Source organism: Miniopterus natalensis, chromosome 8 (genome assembly GCF_054644295.1).
Source record: "Miniopterus natalensis isolate mMinNat1 chromosome 8, mMinNat1.hap1, whole genome shotgun sequence".
Lineage (NCBI taxonomy): Eukaryota > Metazoa > Chordata > Mammalia > Chiroptera > Miniopteridae > Miniopterus > Miniopterus natalensis.
In genome coordinates this window covers 50371475-50393362 of record NC_142088.1, presented here as the reverse complement: position 1 = coordinate 50393362, position 21888 = coordinate 50371475, and the positions used below count along the sequence as shown (strand labels likewise).

Below are 21888 nucleotides of genomic sequence, written 5' to 3'. Positions count from 1 at the left end.
TATATGAGATATGCACCTGGGTAATTCGGGGTCATCGTCCCATTTCAGGATTTATAATCACATCTGCACATTCCCCCTTGCCATATAAGGTAACATTCCCATGTTTTTGGGACAAAGATGTGGACATATTTGGAGGCTATTGTTCAGCCTACTGCAATGGGTACAGCCTGGGAGACAGGAAAATGGCTCTGCCGTCCTCTCCTGCTGCTGCTTTGCACAAGGTGAACATTGCTCCTGTTTGGGGCTCAGATCCTTCCGATTCCCCACGAGCCAGCATTCTGCCTCCACATCTGTGACCCAGCCTGCTCTTTGATGGGGAGGTGGCCGTACAGAAAAAAGTAATAACATTGTCAACATAAAAATCATTTGGGCAGTACTAATTTTATTGAAAAGATGTACACTGCCCTGTTTTCTTTCCTTGTGAAAATGGATTCACCATCTTCGCGGGATTTATGCAGAAGCTGCACTTTGTGTGATATCCTGTGTCCTTCGTTGATTAGGCTGGCATATTTGGGTCATGTTGGAATTCATTAAAATTCTGAGTACCTGGTAATCCTGAACAATGTTGCTGAAATTCACTGCAGTTTTTTTTTTTTTTTTATTCTTCTCAAAGTGAAAGTGTGAATAGCATATGAATTATGCTTGAAAACGGTTTTCATTATATTTTCTCTCCTTGTGCAGCATGAGATAATCATGGTTAAAAAACAACAGACTCTCTCCTTTGATACATGGGGTATAATAAGCACATATGGCTGCGAGAACTCACTGAATCACCTTTCCACTTCTGACAGGTGGTCGAGTGCTTGCTGGGACTGGAAAAGGAACATGAAATAGACGTCAATGGCACCGACACGCTGTGGGGAGAAACGGGTAATTATGGCTGCACTGCTTCCAGTCTGGGCCAGCCTGATGTTTCTGCCCCCGTTTTGGCCTAATTGTCTGAAAGGATGACTCGGGATGCGTATTGTCCTCTTGTTACTTTATCATTCAAAGCTTCTCGCTTTTAAAACTTCCCAGATGAGTAGTAAAGCTTTGCTGGAAGCATATAAAATTGGAATCATTTGGAATTAGACCAGCAGTTCCTGTTAATCTGATGAATGTCAGCTAGAAATGCTGCACCTGACGAATATCAGCCAGAAAGACCTGAACAAGGTGTTCCCGCATCCTCACCAACCTGGTCTCCTGGGAGCAGGGCAGGAGCTTCCAGCCCTGGTCCAGGTGAATCAAAGGTGTTCTGCAAGAAAGGCTGTGGCCTGTCCTGTGGAATGAGAGCAGCACTCGGGCCTCGGGGGCCTGCTTAAATACTGAATACAGGCTACCAAGTCCATTTCCATGGGGCGGGGTGGTATGTGTGTTGAACTGTGGCATGGGAAGGAATCCCACAGTGAGTGGAACTTAATGAAGATCTGATTTGGTTACCTGTTGGGTTAATATGGATAATGCTGCTTTGAAGTTTTCCATTGGACTGAATTGGTATTAGAAATGTAGGACTGAGTTATGAGTTGTTGTTGACTTGATGTAACCAAGGGTGTTTAAAATGTGTGCCCAGTCTGTGTGCTGTATGTGGGCATAGTGTACACGGCTCCCATTTCTCTTGTGCAGATTTATTGCTAAATGCCTTTGAATTATTTCCTAACCAGCCAAATGGTAGTGTGTAGTGTTTATCAGCTGACTCAGACTTAAGAAAAGCCTCAGAGTTTGGGGGTGGGGGCGAGCTGCAGGCCTGCACTGCAGGGCCTCTGATGCTCTCCCTTGGGGGCTGCCACCCTGCGTGACTTCAGTGCCTGCTGTGGTGCCTCAGGAAGGGGTGGCCTGGCCTCTGGCTCCAGGAAGACTACAGGACCCCAAACAGGGTTGGATTATGCTTGGGGCTAAATGTGTGTGGATTTAAATATTGCCCTTAATTCTTTATGGTGTCTTTCCCCCACGCATTTAAATGGTATAGGCTGCTCTATAGATTAATAAAAGAAAAGTTTCCGTCCATGTTCATGTTGTTTTGTGGGCATTAGAGTAGGATAGTGCGTGACCTTGTCCTGTGCTCAGCCAGAGAGTCCAATCCCTCCTTTCCTTTGCCTGGTGTAGCAGGTTTGGACAAGTTACTCTGCCTCCTGATCAAATGAGGTAAACATTATCTACTCTCCAGGATTGTGGTGAAGATAAGGAATCATGTCCCAGTGTACCTAATATTACGATCCCTTGCCCCGCAAGGCGTGGCTCAGCAGTTGAGCGTCAACCTAGGATCCAGGCGATTGGGGTTCAATTCCTGGTCAGGGCACATGCCCGAGTTTCGAGCTCAATCCCCAGTCGGGGAGTGCAGGAGGCAACCTATCAATGACTCTCTCATCATTGACGTTTCTCTCTCTCTCTCTCTCTCTCCCCCTCTCTCTCCCTTCTTCTCTCTGAAATCAATGAAGATATGTTTAAAAAAAAAAAAAAAATCCCCTGAGATCCTGATTCAGTAGGTCTACTCGTTTCTCCAGTCACTAGTATACACGTGTTTCTGTGTCCAAACATTGCTGACTGGTCACAAGATAACTCCTGTCTGCACTTACATTAATTTAAGTAATTTTAAACACCTTGCTGACAGGTCACAACGGAAAAGTAGCCAGCCACACCGGCGAGTTCTGGTTTGAAATAGCTGGTCAGCAAGGTGTTAACAGGCATCCCAAGTTGTGTGAGGTGACTCATGACTTCAGGACAAATAGAGAACCACTGTGAAAGCTGTTTGCAGTGTCCAGCTTGTGGTGACCCCTAATGAGAGGTGCTCGTGGTGGCGATGGAGGCTAGTGCTAGTGGTAGTTAACAGCGCACACTGAGCTTACAGGGGAATCTCCATCCTTTAATACTGAAGATGACTTTTCTTTCTGGAAGAAAAATCCAGAGAAGGGCTGCATGTGAGGACCCTGTGTGAGTGAGTGGTCTGTTGTCTCTTGATGACCCATCCTGAATGTCAGGATCCCCTTGCCCCCTTGCGAATCTGCTAGGCTGATTCAGTCTTACTGAAAAAGTGAATCACAGTTCAGCTCCACCCTTCGGAAGCACACCCTGCAGACCACTTTGCAGCCTGGGAAGTAGTTCACACCCTTCCTCAGCAGGCTTCAAGGGTAAATTTCATCAGCTAAGAGTTTGAAGGAATTTTTTTTTATTACACCAAGAAAAAGTTAAGCACTATTTCTTAGGTTTAGAGGGGCCCTCGGGGGGCTCTTTGTGGACTGCATGTCAATAAAATCAATCTTGCCTTCTCTGCATTTCCTATCTGGTGTTCCTTCAAAAATGACCACCATTATCTGCTACTCCAAATCCTCCTAATTTCCATGTCTGTGGTTGTCAAAAAAACAGTTGTACTTTGAAATCTTGCAGAGGACATTTTAAATGAGAGAGCATCTGCAAATTTGGGGTATTGCCCAGATCATGAGGTACGTGCTTGGGATTCGGCCACAGAGGGTCCATGTTCCCTGGGCCCGCATGCCCCCTGGAGAGGGCGAGTGAGAGCGGGTGGCCAGCTCACAGTGCTCATTCTCACCAGGCAGCTCCTGCGGCTCCCCAGCCCCAACGGGCTGCGCTGCTCTGTGCACTGCTTCTCGTTCCTGGGGACCCTTGGAAGTGAAAGCCATTGTTTCACTTACTGGTTCTGTTTCGCCCTCATTCCTGGGTGTGGTCAGTGGTGATTTGTGTCTCAGACACTCTAGAATGGGGCTTATCTGTCTCCAGCCACAGCTCGAGTGTAGCATCCTGAGTGTGACTCTATCTGGAGTGTGGGAAGGTGACAGAACTGGAGGCTCTGTATGAATACTGCAGTTTGTTATTTGTGAACCCTTGTATAACTTTATGCAAGCCTGACAGAGCTGCTGAGGACTGGGCTTGCAGGTGGGTCTCCCACATAGCAGCTCTGCCCTGCAGCTAGCTACCTAGGCCCTTTGCTCTGGGACATTCACAGACTTGGTCAGACAGTCTCAGTCTCCGTCTCCTGGTTTCTGGGCAGCCTGGAACATGACAAGAGCCCATCAGATGCTTGTGTGATCTCTGTCTCAGGCATTCCACAGCCATGACAAGTAAGTCTGGCTCCGATGAAGTCCTGACCAAACAGAGCTGCTATTTCCATGTCAGTGTTTGATGTGAATTAGCCCAGCCTGAAATGATCAGAAGCTAGATGCTTACCTGGTGACCTCATGCTGTTGTGAATTGTAAGAAAGAACTGTGTTTCCAAACTCCAGGCAACTCTCACGACTGTGAGTCTGCTGTCTGTGTGTCTGGTCAGAACTTCTAGCTCTTCGCAAAGGTACAGAGGCCCTTTTATTTCAGCATTTGCCAGTTTATGTGCAAATAATGCCTGTCTTGTAAGCAAAGCCTTCCCTACTCTTACTCCTGTAGATCACTTAGCAGTTCCCTTCACAGCACTTGTCACTTACAGATTTCATTGTTTTGTTGTTGCTTATTTGATAAAAGGCTGTTTTCCCCCAATTGTGGGCTTCAGGAGGGGAGAAATTGCCATGTCTCTTGCACTTACCTGTATGGATGGCAACTGTGTCCAGTCAAGTGTTCAGTAGAATTTCCTGGGATGGTGGAGGTGTTGTCTACTTGTGCTGTCCAGCCTGGTAGCCACTAGCCTAGTCTGCTGCTTGTCACATAGGTGTTAACTCAGTGGACAAGTGGGTGCATAGAAAACAAAGCCATATAATTTTTAGGGTAGGTGACATTCACTTTGCAGAATAATTTGGGAGAACTCCTGTTGTTTGAGGGGGAGGGGTAAGGAGCCCCATACCTGCTCCTCATAAGGACCCAGTCTTCTGGTTTCTTTGTGTCTGTCTGAGTGCAGGTCATGTCCTGCTGGATCCCAGACTGGCTTAGAAACTTGTCCTAGTCACCGATGTCACGCACACCGTGTCGTTGGGTGCTGGATTGCATCTTTGGGAACACAGGTATTAGCAGCCAGACACAGTGTAGGCACAGGACCAGATGGCCTATGGCAGCCCCACCCAGCTTTGAGTTCATAACATCTCCCTCCCTGCACCACCAGCCTGACTGCATCCCCAGGATGGCCTGTGTTCCCACACGTGTCCCTTGGAAATCCTTCTCACTGCTTTATCTCTGGTCTACCAACAGACCTGGAGTCCCAGGCTTCACACAGGGATAGATTGCTGCCCTGCCCATTGGCCCACTGCTCCCATTGGCCCTCTCCTCACTTCCGGAAGGGGATGCTCCAGCAGACGTAATTAGATGGATGGCTGAAATACTTCATGGGAAGTGTCCCTTTATGCTGTCCGTGCTGTTTTAGTTGGTAAAATACTTTAGTTGGCAAATACTTTCCAAAGAAGTTTAGTCATTGTAAATACTATGGGATTTTTTTATTGCCAAAGCTGTTAAAAACACCTTATTTGCCCTTATTTCTACAAAGGGCTGTATTTTGACCTCTGTAAATTGAACATATTGCTTAGCTGCATAGCCCTCCATTTTTGTAGCCCTTTGAAGCAGTTCAGTTCAGCATGTATGCTTATCACAGGTCACTATTTCTAATTCTAGACAGAATTCTGGCCACGCCCTGGCCACCCCTGGAACTTGAGTCTGAGGCCTAGCAGCTGGGGTGGGGCCCCCTCCAGGCCAGACCTTGGGGAGAGGGTCCTCACACCTGTTTCCTTACTGGGCCATGAAATATAGTTGTATTTCCTCCTTGATGTTTTACGAGTTTCACTCTTCTCTCCACAGAACTGTTTTAATTTCCACTCTGTGGCTCTGCCTGTACCCCTGGAGGAGAGGTGCCCTTCGGTTCTGAATGGCAGGTGGCCTCGGCTGCCGTGATGACTGAGTTTATCACGGAGGCTGCCCCAGAGCGCAGTGCATGCCCCCAGGGGACAGGATGCCCTGTGGTTGGGTTAGAGATGACCCTTGGCTCATTTGAACTTTACCTAACTTTTTTTTGGAGAGAGGAATTTGGCATTCACGTATGTATGCACATCCAGAGCAGAGATTCAGAGGAAAGATTGGAAGGAAAAGCGCTTGTCCACTGCTTGCTGGGGCATGTGGAGAATTTGTGTTACGGAATTTGCTGAATGTATCTTGTGGAGAAAAGCTGAGTGACTTGGTATTTGGTTTTTTGGAATTCCCGAGCATCTCATCCACACTGTTGTTGGAAAATACTTGTCAAGGCATTCCTTCCTCTGCTCGGGTTTGTTTTAGGAAAGCACAGAAAGATTAGTGGGAATCCAAGTTTCTGTCAGTCCAAACAGAGGTAGAGGTTCTTGATTTTCCTTGGTGTAAAAATTCAAAGGAGGGATAACCTAGGACTCCAGAGGGTATGAGGGGGAGGTGACAGCCCAAGCAAGATAGGTGGGGGAATCCAGGATCCTAGATGGTTAACCTGAGAGGGATAACCCAGGACTTTGGAAGGGTAGGGAAATGTTACAGTAACACGAACCCTGGAGAGTTTGGGAGAGGGGTAGTTCAGGACCCTGAGAGGAAGGGGGTGGGGTGGGATACTCAGAGTCCTGTAAGAGGAAGGACAAAGTGGGGTAAGATGGGACACTGGGGGAAGAGGAGCCCAGGCTCTGGAAAAAGGGTGAGGGGCATGGTGGTCAACCTAACAGTAGAGGTGACTTGGGGGTGAGCACTAAGGGCACTGGGTTTGTCCACACCCTGTGCCCTTCCTGCTCTCGCTGACCCCTGATCTAGGTGTGTTCTGGAGACCACTCCTGTCTGCTGGGAGGACAGCAGAAACCCGTTGACCTGCGTGTCCCTGCCCTGCAGGCAGGAGAGGGGCAAGGAGTGGGGCGTGTTGTGTTGAAACTGAGTGCGTCTCAGGTGCAAATGACTGGACCTTACGAGACCTCTGTTCACACCTTTACCATGTTGCTGTTTCTGTACATAGAGTCACCATTCTGGTGAGTGGTTCCTTCGTACTCATCTTTAAAAAACAAACTCCTGCTTTCAACATAAAAACTTGTACTCATCTCCATCGCGGTAGCTTAGCGCCCCCCTGCCTGCGCGCACTGTTGCGTGGTCTGCCAGTCACTCACTCCTGGGACTGCAGATGGCTCATCCGCACACCACAGAAGAACCATAAGCAACTCTTTCAAATTCTTATTGAAACGATATTTGGATTTTTTCTTGCTTGCTTTTGCTTTTTTGAGACCGGATGTGAGCTTTTATAAAGTGGTTATGTGAAAACGCCCCCTTTTCACGGGGGCACCCCGCGCGGTGACCTGCTCATCACTGCTCCTCAGCACACATGCTCAGCCCTTTAAGGAGAGGGGAGAGCAGCACATTACACGTGCTTTAAATAACTTGGTGTGTAAGAGGATCTATCAAACATGTGAGCGCTCTCAGCACCCTTCGGAAGTGACAGCTGCTCAGAGCTTCGATCTTCTGAGAGATTTTTAGAACAAAGTCTGTATGAAATGTGATTTATGTCATCCACATTTTAGGAAATTGTTTTTAAATTGAATTTACATTATTTATAGCACACACGATTCCTCAAAGGATTTGAAGAGGCTTATTTGAAATTTATACATATAAGAATAGGGGAAAGTAAAGTCAGGAATAGGACACGCGGAGCAGCCACACATGCCTGCCATCGGGCCTGAATGTTCACGGGGCTTCGCTACGGTTTTGGCGTTGGGAGGCCAGTGTCCAGGGTTAGAGGGAACACGGTCATTGTGGGCTATCCTCATTGTCCGTGGGAGAAAGCTTAATAGTTCTTCAGCGAAGAAAAGTGTTTTCTTGCACTCTTGATCTAAAACCACATTTATGGGTTATATGATTAGTTGGACAGTTTTAGAGGCAGTGTCCGGAGGCAACAGCGTAGGAGTTAAGAACTTTTCCAATCCTGATCCTGCCTCCCACGAGCTGTGTGACCCTAGGCAAGTCGTTTAACATCTCTGGGCATTATTTTCATCATCAGTTAAACCTGATGAGTGGTACTTGCCCTGCAGAAGTTAGCTGTGTATTAAATGAATTCATGAGTTAATTCCATGAAGCATCACACAGGAAGCACATTACAGTGTCATAGTCTATTGTTAAAATGTGCCTGGATCTTCCTATTTTGATAGCATGGCTCCCTGTTCAGCTGCTTGGGTTTAATTCCTGACTGACACTGATTGGCTTCATGATTTGGAGCACATGATGTGATTCTTGTGGCTCGCTTCCTTCACCTCAATAAAATGGATCTAATCATCTAATTCAAAGGATCCTTGTTGAGGCGAAATGAGAATTCACCCAAGTATTTTGCCCAGAGCTCAGCAGTTGTTAGTGTTCAGCAGATGTACTATGCTGCCAGGGTTGTGATAAGGTGATCGTTAATATTAATTATCATTGTCACATGTTAGTTATTTAAGCTATGCGTTTGGTCTTGATATAGTATTGAAATGTTTAAGTGCTAGAGCCTTAGTTACTCTGCGGTTACTTTACAAATATGGAGACTAGAAAATAATTTTGGTCACACGCGAAGTCCTGTTTAGTGGCAATTGCACGTTTTATTCCTTTAAAGAATTCCTTGGATATTTGTGGCTCATGTGTAATCCTTAACCCACGCGCGGAGACTGACAGTGTGGTTTTACACTTGAACTGGGAACATGTCAGGAGTGTCCTGGTTCCTCAGATTTGACCCCTGCCTTCTTTTCACCTCCCCCAGGGAGCTCAGTGGGAAATGGGCTGATGCGGTCGGTGGGGGAGGCAGCATGTTTTCTGTGTGCTGCTTGGTCGCTGCCTTTTGCTTTGTAACCCAGCCTCCCTCTCCTGGACCCCAGCCTGGCCTTCCGGCTGCCCCTGCGGGCCCTCCTGGGAGACTTCTGCCGGAGGAGAGCCCGGAAGGGTCAGGACAGTAAGGAAGGTGTTCCAGACGAGGGCTGCGGGCCTCGGGGAGCATGCGGGCGTGCCGGCTTCCTGTCCTAGAGGCCCGGAGTGGCCGTGGCCGTGCCCCTCCGGCCCGGGCTCCATGGAGCTAGGCTGGGGGTGCCGAGGCTTCTCGGGTTGTCTCCCAAGGCCAGGGCATTTTTCAGGAAGAGCAGTCTGCATTGTGTTTCATTGTGTGCTTCACATTGTTGAGGGTTAGATCAAATGACTGCGGGGTCTTTGTGGAGCTGAGGAATTTATAGCTCTAGGGAAGTTTGTTCTATCTGACAGAAGCCCTCCCTCCCTCAGCGATGGAAGGAAATGCCTGGCAAAGTGAGGCTGCAAGATTCGCTTTTTATAAATCTCATCCCTGTTCCTAGAGGGTGGAGGAGGGGGTGTTGCCGGGCTTTTTGGTGGCAGAAGTGGGGGACCTACCTTCATTCAGTCAGGACTTTGGGGCCAGCCTCTCTCAGGTCCCCCCCCCCCCCATCCCGTGTGACAGCTCAGCCTAGACACAAGTAGCAGCAAAGCCAGACACAGACCCTGGTCACCCTCTGATGTCACAACTTCAAAAGACAGTTGTTAAAGTCGAGGGGGAGAGGCTGCCACTCCCAAATTGTGTTTTTTTTAAAAATCATGAAATCTCTAATTACCTTGTACCTGTCAGATAAAATAGCTGACAATTTTTCAGCGTTTCATGAGCACTTTTTACTTTTGTTCTCCTTCACACTGGAGCGGGGTTTGTCCGGCGAGCCTTCAACTGAGGTTCAGACATCACTGCCTTTGTCACATCCAGTGGTTTCCATCTTGGTTGCAGCTAGATGCCATCTGTGAGAACCCTGCTGCTTACTACTAATATTGGCACTTTCATTTTTTTCCTGTTTTCCGCTCATTTTTATAAGTGATGGGAAAAGCCAATATATTAGTAAATAAATTGCACAAATAAAAACAAGTATAAAAGCTGAGCCAGTCCGCGCCCGTCCTGCCCTCAGCCATCGCAGCAGCAGGACGTGCCCTTCAGATGCACACAGTTGGGGCTAACGTGCTCGGCTCCGGCCTTGGCAGGTGTATTGTATGAAAAGGTTGCTCTCTGGAATCCGGGAACTGCCTCTGTGGGCACTGACCAGTCGCCCTCTCAGAGTCTCCAGATTGGAGACGGGACCATAGGGGAGAGGGTTCACAGGTGGTAGCACATCCCTGTGTGTTGGAGTGACAGAGCTGCCATCAGATGTTACAAACAGCCCTGTGTATGGAATGCCTGTGTTCCTGGCTAGGTGATAGTTGAGTTTTTGTAAGTCCAATCTTTGCCTGGAGATCTTTAATATGTAATAATAGGTAAAAGATTCCTGGAAATGATCCGTTTTACAAAGACCCGTATCTCACTGATGTTTTCAATAACTTCACATGGTTGCGTGTCAGTTGGGTTTTCTTCGAGTTTCTGCCGTGACAAATCACTCATGCTCTGAAGACAGAGGGAACAGAATTGCTGAGGTAAAATCGCTCTCAGAATCATCAGAAAAAGATACATGCTTTCATGAAAATTTAACTACAATAGTGCCATCCTGTTAAAGATTTTGCAAGTGAAAGAAACTGTGCCCAATTTGAGTCCTAAAAAGTGCCGTGTGTTCAGTTTGATTTTCTCCATCTTTGGGTTTCACTGGCCAGCAGACAAGGCCTGGCCCACGGCCAGGGCAGACTGTCCTCCTTCCTGGTCCTCTCTCCTATTTCCTGACCAGGCTGAGTGCAGTGACCCTTTTTGGAGTCTGGTGGCCAGCTCAGAGGTCAGCCTTTTAAGCAGAATAGTTGGAATTCCTGAGCAGAGCTTTGCCTTGATTTTGTTTGGGTAAGCATGTGTTGACTAGTCTTCAGTCTCACTTATTTCCGAATATGGTATCTCTACACCCCTGTGGCTGCTGACACTGAGATACAGCCCAGCCGTGGGGGTCCTGAGGGATGCAGCCAAAAATATTCAATCTTGGTGGAAAAAGGACAGCACACATGTCCTATTTATTGGTGTCATTGGAAAATGAGAGCCTCATTAAGAATTTGTGTGCAGTATGTGGTCTGCACAGGCCTGAGAAAGCTCTGAGTCTCTTACAGCCGGTGCTTCATCACCTTAAGAGGCACAGGAGTCAGGCCACGGAGGAAGAGAAGGGAATCCAGCCCCGTGGCCAGGCCTGGGGGGCGCTCTCGTCCACTCATCAGCTGCTCCAGCTTCTGTCTTCTCTGGCGCCTCCTTAAAGCACTGAGCTCTATTTTTAGAGCTGGGCTGTCACTCTGATGTGCTGTTACTGCAGAAATTCAGTAGCAGCTGCAGCAGACATCCTGATTTAAAGGACCCATTTATAATGCGGATGAAACTTGTTTACCAAATAAAAGAGAATGGAATGTTATGGTGGATCAGCTGCTGCAGACCTCATCTCACGGAAGCCCTGAGTTTATTCCTTCCCGTGGTTCCTGCTTACATGCCGGCCATGTCCCTGCCTGTAGCATGTATGTTGGTTCATTTGTGTGTTGCTTGTCATGCTCAGTACAGGTGGAGGAGAGGCAAGAGGAGGCCTTTCCCAACTGGAGGAAGGTTGCAAAAGAGCAACAGGTCCAGGCGGTGTGGCTCAGTGCTTGGATCTTCCATCCCACAAGCCACTCACGGGCCATGTTCAGATCCATCCAAATTACGTATATAAAAGTGCCCCAGTGGTTTAGGAATCATTAACCTCGGGGCAGGGACCAACTGTGATGGGCATGCCCTGGGCAGCGGGGCCAGGAGCCTCTAATGCAGACTCTCATAGTGCGGACAGGATCACTTTTACCACTGATTTTCAAACATTTTGGATATGGAAACCTCCCACCTCCACCCCAGGGCACCAGTATATAAAAGTGATATAAATTCTATTCTGTAAATGGCATTTGTTTATCATTTCTTTTCAAGTTTAGATGTAAAATCAGGACAACGAGCCTGTTTGTACACAGATAGGAATGGCCCCACAGTCAAGAGCAGCAGTGGCTTATACTTCATGTCTGTCTCGTTCTGGTTGCACTGTCGGGAGAAAATCAGTCATTACCGATGGCAGCTGTTGAAAGTGACTCTTCCATAGTCATAAGGAATTCTTAGAATAGACAGATGCTTTCCCCCATCTTCCTCGGCCTAGGACCCCCAAATGTAGGGCTGCCTGGTGTGCTCACTCTCTCCCCAGCCCCACCACCTCCTCACCTCCCCAGTGTGGAGGCCCCTGGGATGGAAACAGAGCTCAGGTGATCTGTGGGGCAGATGTGGGTACCTCTCTGTGACATGTGAAGAGGTAGTCACCAGCCCTTGCCCTGCGACCCTCAGAGACACTCCGTAGAGACGTCTTTGTTCCTTGGAGGAGCTGCTCTGTCACAGATCAGGCCCAGATGTCAGGTTTTTATCCTGTTGTGTGTGTGGCTCCTAGGGGTTCAACCGTGGCCGGGCTGATGGGCAGTTGGAGCAGGTAAATCTGTCTGTTCTGAAAGGGCTTCTGAGAAGGACAGCAGGGCTGAGCCATGTGTGTGGAAAGCTGCTTTCCTAAGTACTTGGCTGCCCTGGTTATAGGTGCCAGGAGAGCAAGGCGCAGACCCAGGGACTCACATGGAGCCAGGGCCCATGCCTGGGCCTCTTCCAAGACTCTGTAAGCCGTGCCCAGTGTCTGCACTACATGTGAACAGTCACCCTGTGTCTATACTGTTGTGTTTTCCTCAGAATCTATGTTCAGTTTATTGTCATTGCTATGTGACCCTCTGTTGTTTGACCACTCCACAACTTATTGGTGCATACTACTGTTGATGGCTCTCTGCTCTGCTTCCAGTTTGGGGCTGGTGTGAGCCCATTGCACATGCCTCTCAGTGCACCCCAAGGACACCCACCACCAGGCACATTTCTGCAAGGCTCAGGGTTGCCGGGTTACGTATGTGCATCTTCAGCTTTACTCAGTAGTGTCAGCAGGGGGCCCAGTCCTCACTCCCACCGGTGGCATCTGAGCGTTCCCATTGTCCCACATCCATTTCCCAATTACTCGGATTACTAATAAGGTGGGGCACTTTCCATAGCAAGTTCACTGGGATTCCGACTTCACCCTTGTGAGGGCCCTATTCCTGTGTCTTCCCCATTTTCACACTGAGATGTCGTACTGATATGTAGGACCTTGATCTTTTCTGAAAGCTGGAATTTGTAAGCATGAGGCTGTATCTGGAAGCAGTGTCCCAGGCAAGCAGCTTAAGAGACAGCATCACACTCTTCCCTCTCCTTCCTCCTCTACATCATAGAGGTCCCTCCCAGGGTGTCTCTACCCTTCACCCTCAGCCCCTTCCTGTCCCCTTTTCCACTGAAATCTTGTCATCTGGCCTGGCATTGTCCCTGGAACCTGCTGCTCTTTCCTCTAGACAGTGATTCACATGACATAGCAGAGGCCCCCTTGTAACTAAGCCCCTCTCTTTAACACCCTTCCCATTAAGAATCATGCCTTGGGGTGGGAGGCACAGTCACTGACATGAGGGTGTTGCTGAACCTTTGCTCTGTGCTCTTTTCATTCATGCCATATTTACCCTTGGCTGACCTCCCACAGCACCCCCACTACCAGCTGGCAGCTCACTACCTCCAGGATCACCCTGGACTCCTCGCCCGAGCACTCGGGGCCCTCTGTAATCTGACTTCCCTTTCTTGACATTGCTAATCTCCAATCTTGGCTTGTTACAGAGATTCCGAGCTCCTTAAAGGCAGGAATGATAGGATACACTCTTTGCCCCCTCAATAATTATTAGTTCTTATTGAATGAAATTTATGACTTTAGGGTGAGAGGCCAGACTGGACAGTAATACTGATTTCTGTTTGTGTTATACTATGTCCTGATTATTTCTTGCTGTAAAAAATAAAGCAAAAACATAGTGACTCCTGAATCTGAAGGCTGGGCTGGGCCTGGCTTGGTAGGAGGGTGGCTCATCCCTGCTCACCTGCCTCAGCTGGTGTAGGTAGACTTAGCCTGAGATTTGTTTCCAGGATGGTGTGCACATGGTCAGCTGTCTGCTGAGAGCTCTCCTGGGACTGCCAGCCATACACTGGCCTCGGTTCTTCTCCCTGTGGGTCTCACACAGGGCACTTGGGCTTCCTCACAGCTCGGCATCTGGGTCCCAAGCATGAGTGTTCCAAGGAAGCAGAAGGGGCCTACCTCTTGGGACCTGGGCCCCAGGTGCTGGTGCACGGTCTTTTCTGCTGTTTTATTGGTCAGAGCTCACCCAGATTCGGGGGCCAGGAGCACTGATATGTAGACCCCTTCCTCTCCATGGCAGGAGTGTCAATAGCCACCACATCCTAACAGACTGTCCTCCCTGTGACTGTCCTTTAGCCCTGACTGCTGCCGCGGGACGAGGGAAGCTGGAGGTCTGTGAGCTGCTGCTGGAGTGTGGAGCTGCTGTGTCCCGGACGAACAGGAGAGGGGTCCCACCGCTGTTCTGTGCAGCACGCCAAGGGCATTGGCAGGTATGCAGTGGGCCCCTGAATGCTTCACAAACAATGAATGGGGACAGAGCTCACTATAGCCCATCTCCCCTGGACCCACAGGCGACTCCCCGAGCCCTGTTTTTCCAGTGCTCTTGCTTTTGCTGGTGTCGTCTGTACTATTTGATAATAAAGGTGTGCATTTGACAGGCTAGCACAGTCAGCCAGGTAGGCCGGTGACCAGGAGCAAGGCTGGTACCCAGGTCAGAGACCCATAGCGGCTTCCCCTTACCTGGGGAGGGGACATGGAGTGGGTGGCCCCCATATGACAACAGAAGACTTGCTGTGACATCTGTTGTTGGTATGATTGAGTCACCCATTTGTCCAGCACTGCTGGAAGAGAAGTAGTTCTGCTGCACTCTTTGGAAAAAGGCACATTCCCTGTGGCCCAGCCCTGCAATTCAGGCTGGTTTCTGCTACTGCAAATGGCTGTTGTCTTTATTTCACGGGAACGTGGGATCCTTGAGAGCAGTGGACTAGCCATTTATTCCTTCCTTTTGTAAACAGTGGCCATAAACCTACCCCATTCATGCCTGGTACCGGATCACACACAGGCAACAAACAAGTAAATGGATCTTACCATGTTCATTTTAGTGAGAATTTTGTAGACCCAACTTTACTTCATGGTATTGGGTTCTCCCGATTCCTGCTAGCTCTGTTGGTAGGAGCTATGATTGCTCCCCACCAAGATTTTGGTCTTCTACTTTCATTTTCCAGAGGTTGATTTTCCATGCATGACCTGTTACCCCACAGCTTCTACATGATGCTGTGGCTATTCTTCTCTCCCGGTCTGTTTCCTATGTCATGGGGAAGTTTGGAAAGCATTTGTTACTGTATCAGGAACAAGAAAGCAGTGGGAATATGCCCCCTTCTCTTATAGCGATATAGTGAATATCATGCAGGGAGACACTGGATACCCCTGTCTAAAGCCGTTTCCTCTGGGGTGGTAATTGTATGAGACACCTCTCTGGTTCCTTGTCTCTGCTCCCCAACCTTATCACGTGTACTGTTTAAAGGCATGGTCCTGAGCTGAGAATCTCCTCCAGGAAGCTCTGCTGAAAATTGCCCACTGTGAACATCAAGCCATCCACCAAGCTCTGAGTTTTAGAACAGCGCATTGGGTCGGGTGGGGTGGGGTGGGGTGGGTGAATGTTCCCCTGTACCTCACCTCCCCTGCCCCCTTTACTAGAGGAGTGTCACTTCAGCGCTAGCGTGAGTCTCCGTGACCATGACTTGCCCTCGTTAGCTCTGCTCAGTTATCCCATATGCCCCGCTGTGGCTGTCTGGTCATTACTTGATTGTGATTGGCACCCAGATTCCTGTGCCTGCCTGGTTTGGGCATGTTTTAGGAAGTACACATCTGGAAGAAGATTTTAAAAGGAATACAATAGAAAATTGTTATAGGCCACACAGATTACACAACCTTGAGGTTTTTTTAAAGAAGATAGTCCTTTCACTACTTCTAAAGGTGGGAAATCCTGCCTGGGTGTGGAGGGCATGGTGTAGAATGCAGCAGGGAGGCTGTAACTTGGTGTGTTTATTTCAGATCGTGAGGTTGCTCTTAGACCACGGCTGTGACGTGAACCTAAGTGACAAGCAGGGCCGGACACCCCTCATGGTGGCTGCCTGTGAAGGGCACCTGAGCACTGTGGAATTCCTCCTTTCAAAAGGTAGCTCACTGTCTGCTCCGCACGGGGTTCTTTTGGATGGACAAAAGAAAGAGCTTTGACACACTCATTTAGTACTTTCTGATTCAAAGTTTAGGTTTTTTTGTTGTGGAGATTTCCTAACTGACACAAGGGGAGAGAATAGGTGATGAAGCCCCTGTCCCTATTACAGCTTTAACAGTGATGAGCAGGTCGCCGAGGCCGCTTCCAGTGTCACAGCACCTGCTTGCTCGTGTTTGGGCCGGGTGTTTGCGCGTGTGAAACGTTTGGCTGTATCTGGCTTGGCTTGTGGAATTCACGCCCTAAGATTGGGGTGTTTTTTTTTTCCAGGTGCTGCCCTTTCTTCTCTGGACAAAGAGGGTTTGTCAGCATTAAGCTGGGCTTGTCTGAAAGGTCACAGGGCAGTGGTCCAGTTCCTGGTTGAGGAAGGAGCCGAAATAGACCAGATGGATAAGAACGGCCGGACTCCCCTGGACCTGGCGGCCTTCTACGGCGACGCAGAGACCGTAGGTACCGCAGGTGGCCACACTCCTCCACCTGCCCGCATGCGGGCCAGTGCCACAGAGAAGCCAGGACCTGAACCACCTCCAGAGTGTGTGTGCGGCTGTGCCTGAGTGCGGTCATTGTGTTGTGTGTGTGTGGTAAGGCTTTTATTTTTAATTTTTTTTTACTTCAGAGAGAGGAAGAGGGAGAGAGGGATAGAAACTCATCAGTGATGAGTCACTGATCAGCTGCCTCCTACGTGCCCCCTCCTGGGGATCAAGCCCGCAGTGCCCTGACCGGGAATCGGACCATGATCTCCCAACTCATAGGTTGATGCTCAACCACTGAGCCACACCAGCGAGACAGGTATTTTTCTTCTTCTTTAATTCTGTGACAAGCAGTCTATTCCAGAACTGTAGTAAAGATTTGAATAGACTCTTAAAAGCTTAAAAATACATGATTACAAACTATGTAAAACACACACACATGTATATGTAGTTTTTCTTATAGTAATCCATATAAATAGAATTCCTATATAGATCATTTAAAAATCACTTCTATGTATATGAGAAATTACTCATCAAATAATTCTTTTTTGTTTTTAAAGTGATATGGCAATGTCTAGAATGCTTTATTTTTATTTTTTAACCAATATCTAAGTCTAATTGAGGTATGAGGGGATAAAACCTTAATAAACAAAGAAATTCAAAATGTTTTTCAGGGTAGAAACTGTGTCTTTGTCAGGATTCTCATCTCTGGTACCCAGCAGGCCCTGGAGGGATATTCAGCCCCTTTAGAGTTATCACTTTTGAATATTTAATATGTCTAAAGATTACCTAGAGAAACAGGTTTTATGCTAGAAGCTGTGGACCTTGGAGCAAAAGCCATCATCGCCCTACACATCTGAGCCCTGATGCTTTTAAAAGGCAGTGATATTAGAGTTAAAAATGGTCTCCATTTCCTGAGCATTGTAAACTATACTTAATATCGATTTCAGACACCGCTATTTAACTGAACCTCACATATCTACGCTTTTATTTTTCAGCTTTTACTACCTAATAAATCCTGTAGCTTATCAACATTAGGGAAAAGTGAAGGCGTGTAGCATTCTAGTACCTTTTTAAAAATTCTGATGAATAACACAAGATGTGCCTCCTGAGCCATTTCTGAGGGAGGAGATCCGTGTGTGAACTACACGCACCCTGTTGTGCCACCGATGTCTAGACTGTCTCATCTTGTAAAACTGAAACTCGCCCATTAAACATCTCACTCCTCCCCACAGCCCCTGGAAACCACCAGCCCGCTTCTGTCTCTCCGAATTTGACTGCTCTCGGCACCTCACATAGTGGAATCATACACTGTGTGTCCTATTCTGCCTGGCTTATCTCACTTAGCATAGTGTCTTCAAGGTTTATCCATGTTGTAGCATGTGTCAGGATTTTCTTCCTTTCTAAGGCTGAATAAATAGCCCATTGTGCATATTTTCTACATTCCCTGTATCCATTCATCCATCTATGGACACAGGTTTCCTCCACCTCCACCTCTTGTGAATGGGGCTGTTATGAACATAGGTGTGCAAGTATCTCTTTAAGATCCTGCAAATTCTTTGAGATCTACCCATATTCTTTGGGGTATAGACCCAGAAGTGGGGTTGCTGGATCCTATGGTAATTCTATCATTAACTTTTTGAAGAACCTCCATACTGTGTCCAGAGTGGCTGTTCCATTTTCCATTCCCTCCAACAGAGCACAGCGTTCCTATTTCTCCATGTCCTCACCAACACTATTTTCTGTTTTATTTATGTATGTTTTTTATAGTAGCCATGCTAACAGTGTGCGGCTGAATCTCGTCGTTTTGATTTGTGTTTCCCTGATTAGTGATGTTGAACATCTTTTTATATGCATTCTGGCCATTTGTATATCACCTTTGGCCAAACATCTATTCAGGTCCTTTGCCTATTTTTTATTTATTTTTGTTAATCCTCACCTGAGGATTTTTTTCCATTGATTTTCAGAGTAGAAGGGGGGTGGGGGAGAAGAGAGAGAGAGAAACATCTAGGTGAGAGAGATACATGGACTGGTTGCCTCCCACAGGCACCCCTATGGGGCCAGGGATCCAATCTGGCGCCCTTTGGTGCACAGGCCGATGCTCTAACCACTGACCCATGTCAGCCAGAGCTCCTTTGCCTATTTTTAAATTGGGTTATTTGGGGTTTTGTCGTTGACGTGAAGAATCTTTAATATTCTAGATATTTATCCCTCTAGTGTCGCTTTGAACAGCAGGCGGACTGATAGGATGTGTCTATCAGATCCACTTGAAAATCTAAATTGGCTTCAGTCTTATTCAGTAAGGGGAGCAATTTGAGTGGCCAGAGTGGTTTCTCCTGTTTAGTCCAAGTGACAGCTGTTTTATCACATTAAACCAGTTGTAGCAGGGTCTCCAACTTGCCATCTTTACAGCCCCAATATTCAGGTCTCATCCCTAAGCCTTGAAGTGAGTTATAATCGGGTCCGTCGGATCCCAAGCTGCTCGTCTGTCCAGCTTGCTGTGCCCGGCCCGTGTGGGTCTGAGTGTCGCGTAGGTGCCCACGCCTGTGGCTGTAGCCTGCCAGCGTGCTGGAGCTGCTGCATGGTGCGCCTCCTGAGTGACTGGGGATGAAAGGTGACTGTGTCCCGTCTCTGAGGCCGGGACATGAGGTGAGACAGACGATGACACGTGCCTTTACCTGTCTGCAGTATACGAGCGTGTGTACACAACACGCCCCTCCCCTGGAGTCTCACGGCTGATACCACGTTCACTGTGACAGCGGGTGTTAGGCACGGATTGCGGCTTCTCTGTTCTCTGCCAGCTTCATTTCCATTCTAGGATCCCTACTGGCCATAGTCACCGAAGATCAAGAAAAGCTCCCACATTAGAGTGCTGTAGGTGGACTGGTGACTGCGCCCCTGCCAGGAGCCTCTCCTCATGCCCTGTCCCCCTGCAGGTGCTGTACCTGGTTGACAAGGGAGCTGTGATTGAGCATGTGGACCACAGCGGGATGCGGCCCTTGGACAGAGCCATCGGCTGTCGAAACACATCTGTAGTGGTTACGCTGCTGAGAAAAGGAGCCAAATTAGGTCAGTAAACACCTGAGTTCAGCAGTGAGCGGGAGGGTAGCTTCAGATTTTAGAGCATGTTAGGGACCTCTTAAATATTTTCCTGCTCCCAGGTTAAGATGTCAGGTGTTTAGAGATTTTTCCCCCCCTTCTCTAAGGCTCATTTAGTCACAGTCGCCTAAAATGTTTACGTAGCTCATATCCTTGCCAGTGTAGGTAGGAAGCAGAGGCCAACATGGAAGGTGAGTCTCGGTGGCAGGGTGTTAGGGGTGCCCGGGGGTCGGCCGGGGAGCAGGTCCGTGCACTCCGGGGGCGGGCGAACGAGAGCCAGGTTTGAGGGCCGCTGTTTAGAGTAAGTGCAGTCAGCTGGGCGGGGTAATGGCCACCCCAGCGCAGCTGCCGCGAGGGAGTTTGTGACTTACTGGGGACAGGGTTGGGGTTAGTTAACGTTGGGGGTGGAGCGACCTGAGTGGGGAAGGCCCCTTCCGTGTGGCTGGCTGGAAGGTGACCCGCCATTCGGAACACGTGGGGAAGCGGCAGCCAGAACAGCGCCGTGCCGGTTCGGTGGGATGGGACTCGGGCCACAGTGGTTCTGGGGAGGCGACTGTGATGAAGATGATGCTATGAGCTGATATTACTAAGCAGTTCACAGCGTCGGGAGCTTCTCCAGGCAGTTTCATGTTTTAACTTTCTCAATAGTCACCCCCTGTAAGTAGGTGGCGATGCCACCGTCATGTCAGGGAGGAAGCCAACGCCCAGAGGAGGCGCGCGGCTTCCCGGGGTCCCTGAAGCGGCAGAGCCATGGCTTGGACCCGAGCAGTCTGATGTCCGAGCCTGTGCTCGTGAGCACCACCCACTGCGTGTGTTCAGAAGGGGTCGGAGAGAAGTTTGTGGCCAGGCTGTGGGCCGAGGGAAGTTGGCCGTAGCCGTGAGCAGGGAGGGCCGAGAGCACGAGTGGTCGGCAGCCGGCGGGAGAGCCAAGGCCAAGGCACCGCGGGGCGCGCGGGCTGCCAGGACACACCTGCACGGCCAGCGGGCACGGGCACGGGGAAACAGGAGCCTACTCTGAAGCCTTGCTTAATTGATTCCACCCCAGATGCCCATAGGGAGGAGGGATGGGTAATGGCTGCTCTGCTGCATTAGTTCCCCCCTACTTTTTCCACCAGAATAACAACAGTTTGTGCAGGCACAGTTCCCCTCCCAAGTGCTTAGTTCAGTGCCAGAGAGAGGAGCAGGGAACCCGCTCCTGGAGGCCTGCAGGACAAGCATTGGTCCCCTGCGGCTGGGTCCCCGCTGTGTGCGATCTCGGCTGTGCTGGGGCCACAGAAGTACTGAGCTCCTTTCCTCCAGGGCCGCGGAAGGGCCGCTCACTCTCAATGCGTGTTTATTTTGCAGGAAATGCTGCTTGGGCGATGGCTACTTCCAAACCTGATATTTTGATTATACTTTTACAGAAATTGATGGAGGAAGGAAACGTGATGTACAAAGTAAGTGGGTCTGCCCTTTTCTGCGAGCAACGTTATTTGGTGTGCAATGGATGTGACTGTGCTGTGCACGGAATCCATGTTCCGAGAGAGGCCAACCTGGCCTCGTGCCCAGGCTTTAATATCCTGATGGCAGAATCTTCCAGACAGAGAGCACCTCTCGCTGTGTCTGAGAACCATTATGTGAATGAATCCCTAGGGCTGTAACTGTGTCTTAGGGCCTGAAGCCTTGGTGCGAAGGCAGAGTTGCTTCTGATTTAACTGACATGTCCTACAGGAGACACCTTAGTGCCCGGAGTCACGAGACACGGGAAAGGAACATTCTGGAGACATTTTCAGAAGAAAGGGATCATTATGTCTCCTGAGCCTTTCTTGTTTTACTGTCTATAAGGTTCTAGAATGTGAAACTGTTTCTAGAGGTGTTTTTACTTAAAATATTAAGTAATTTATAATACTCAGGAGACTGTATTCCATTTTCCTTTAGAAATGGAAATATGATTTAAATGTGAGTTTAAATTTTCTAAACTAAGACATCAGTTTAGATCAAAAGTAAACTTTTACTAGAAAGGGCCGGATAGTAAATATTTAAGGCTCTGATCCATGGGCTGTGTCACTGCCCAGGTTGGATGCTGTGTGGCACAGAGCCAGCCGCAGATAATACGTAAACAGATTAGTGTGGCTGTGTCCCAAACTGTGTTTGTAAAAATCGGTGGCAGGCCCCGTATGGCCCACAAGCTGTATTTTGCCAACCCCGGGGTTAGATAGATGCTTAGGTCATTTACATAGATGACTGTTCTTTCCTTGTCTCTGATTAGACAGAATTAAAA

General features: G+C 48.7%; 1 protein-coding gene across 7 annotated transcripts in view; it reads left to right on the top strand.

Annotated features, from left to right (window-relative positions):
* The window catches only part of TANC1 (tetratricopeptide repeat, ankyrin repeat and coiled-coil containing 1), a 211830-nt gene that overhangs the window by 183802 nt on the left and 6140 nt on the right, over positions 1 to 21888 (top strand). For all 7 annotated transcript variants that reach the window (XM_087819835.1, XM_016215958.2, XM_016215222.2 and 4 more), the window contains 6 exons: positions 792 to 870; positions 14181 to 14314; positions 15879 to 16002; positions 16330 to 16505; positions 19466 to 19598; positions 20973 to 21064. In XM_087819835.1, the coding sequence (XP_087675961.1) occupies positions 792 to 870; positions 14181 to 14314; positions 15879 to 16002; positions 16330 to 16505; positions 19466 to 19598; positions 20973 to 21064 (738 nt within the window). The remainder of the gene's footprint in view (positions 1 to 791; positions 871 to 14180; positions 14315 to 15878; positions 16003 to 16329; positions 16506 to 19465; positions 19599 to 20972; positions 21065 to 21888) is intronic.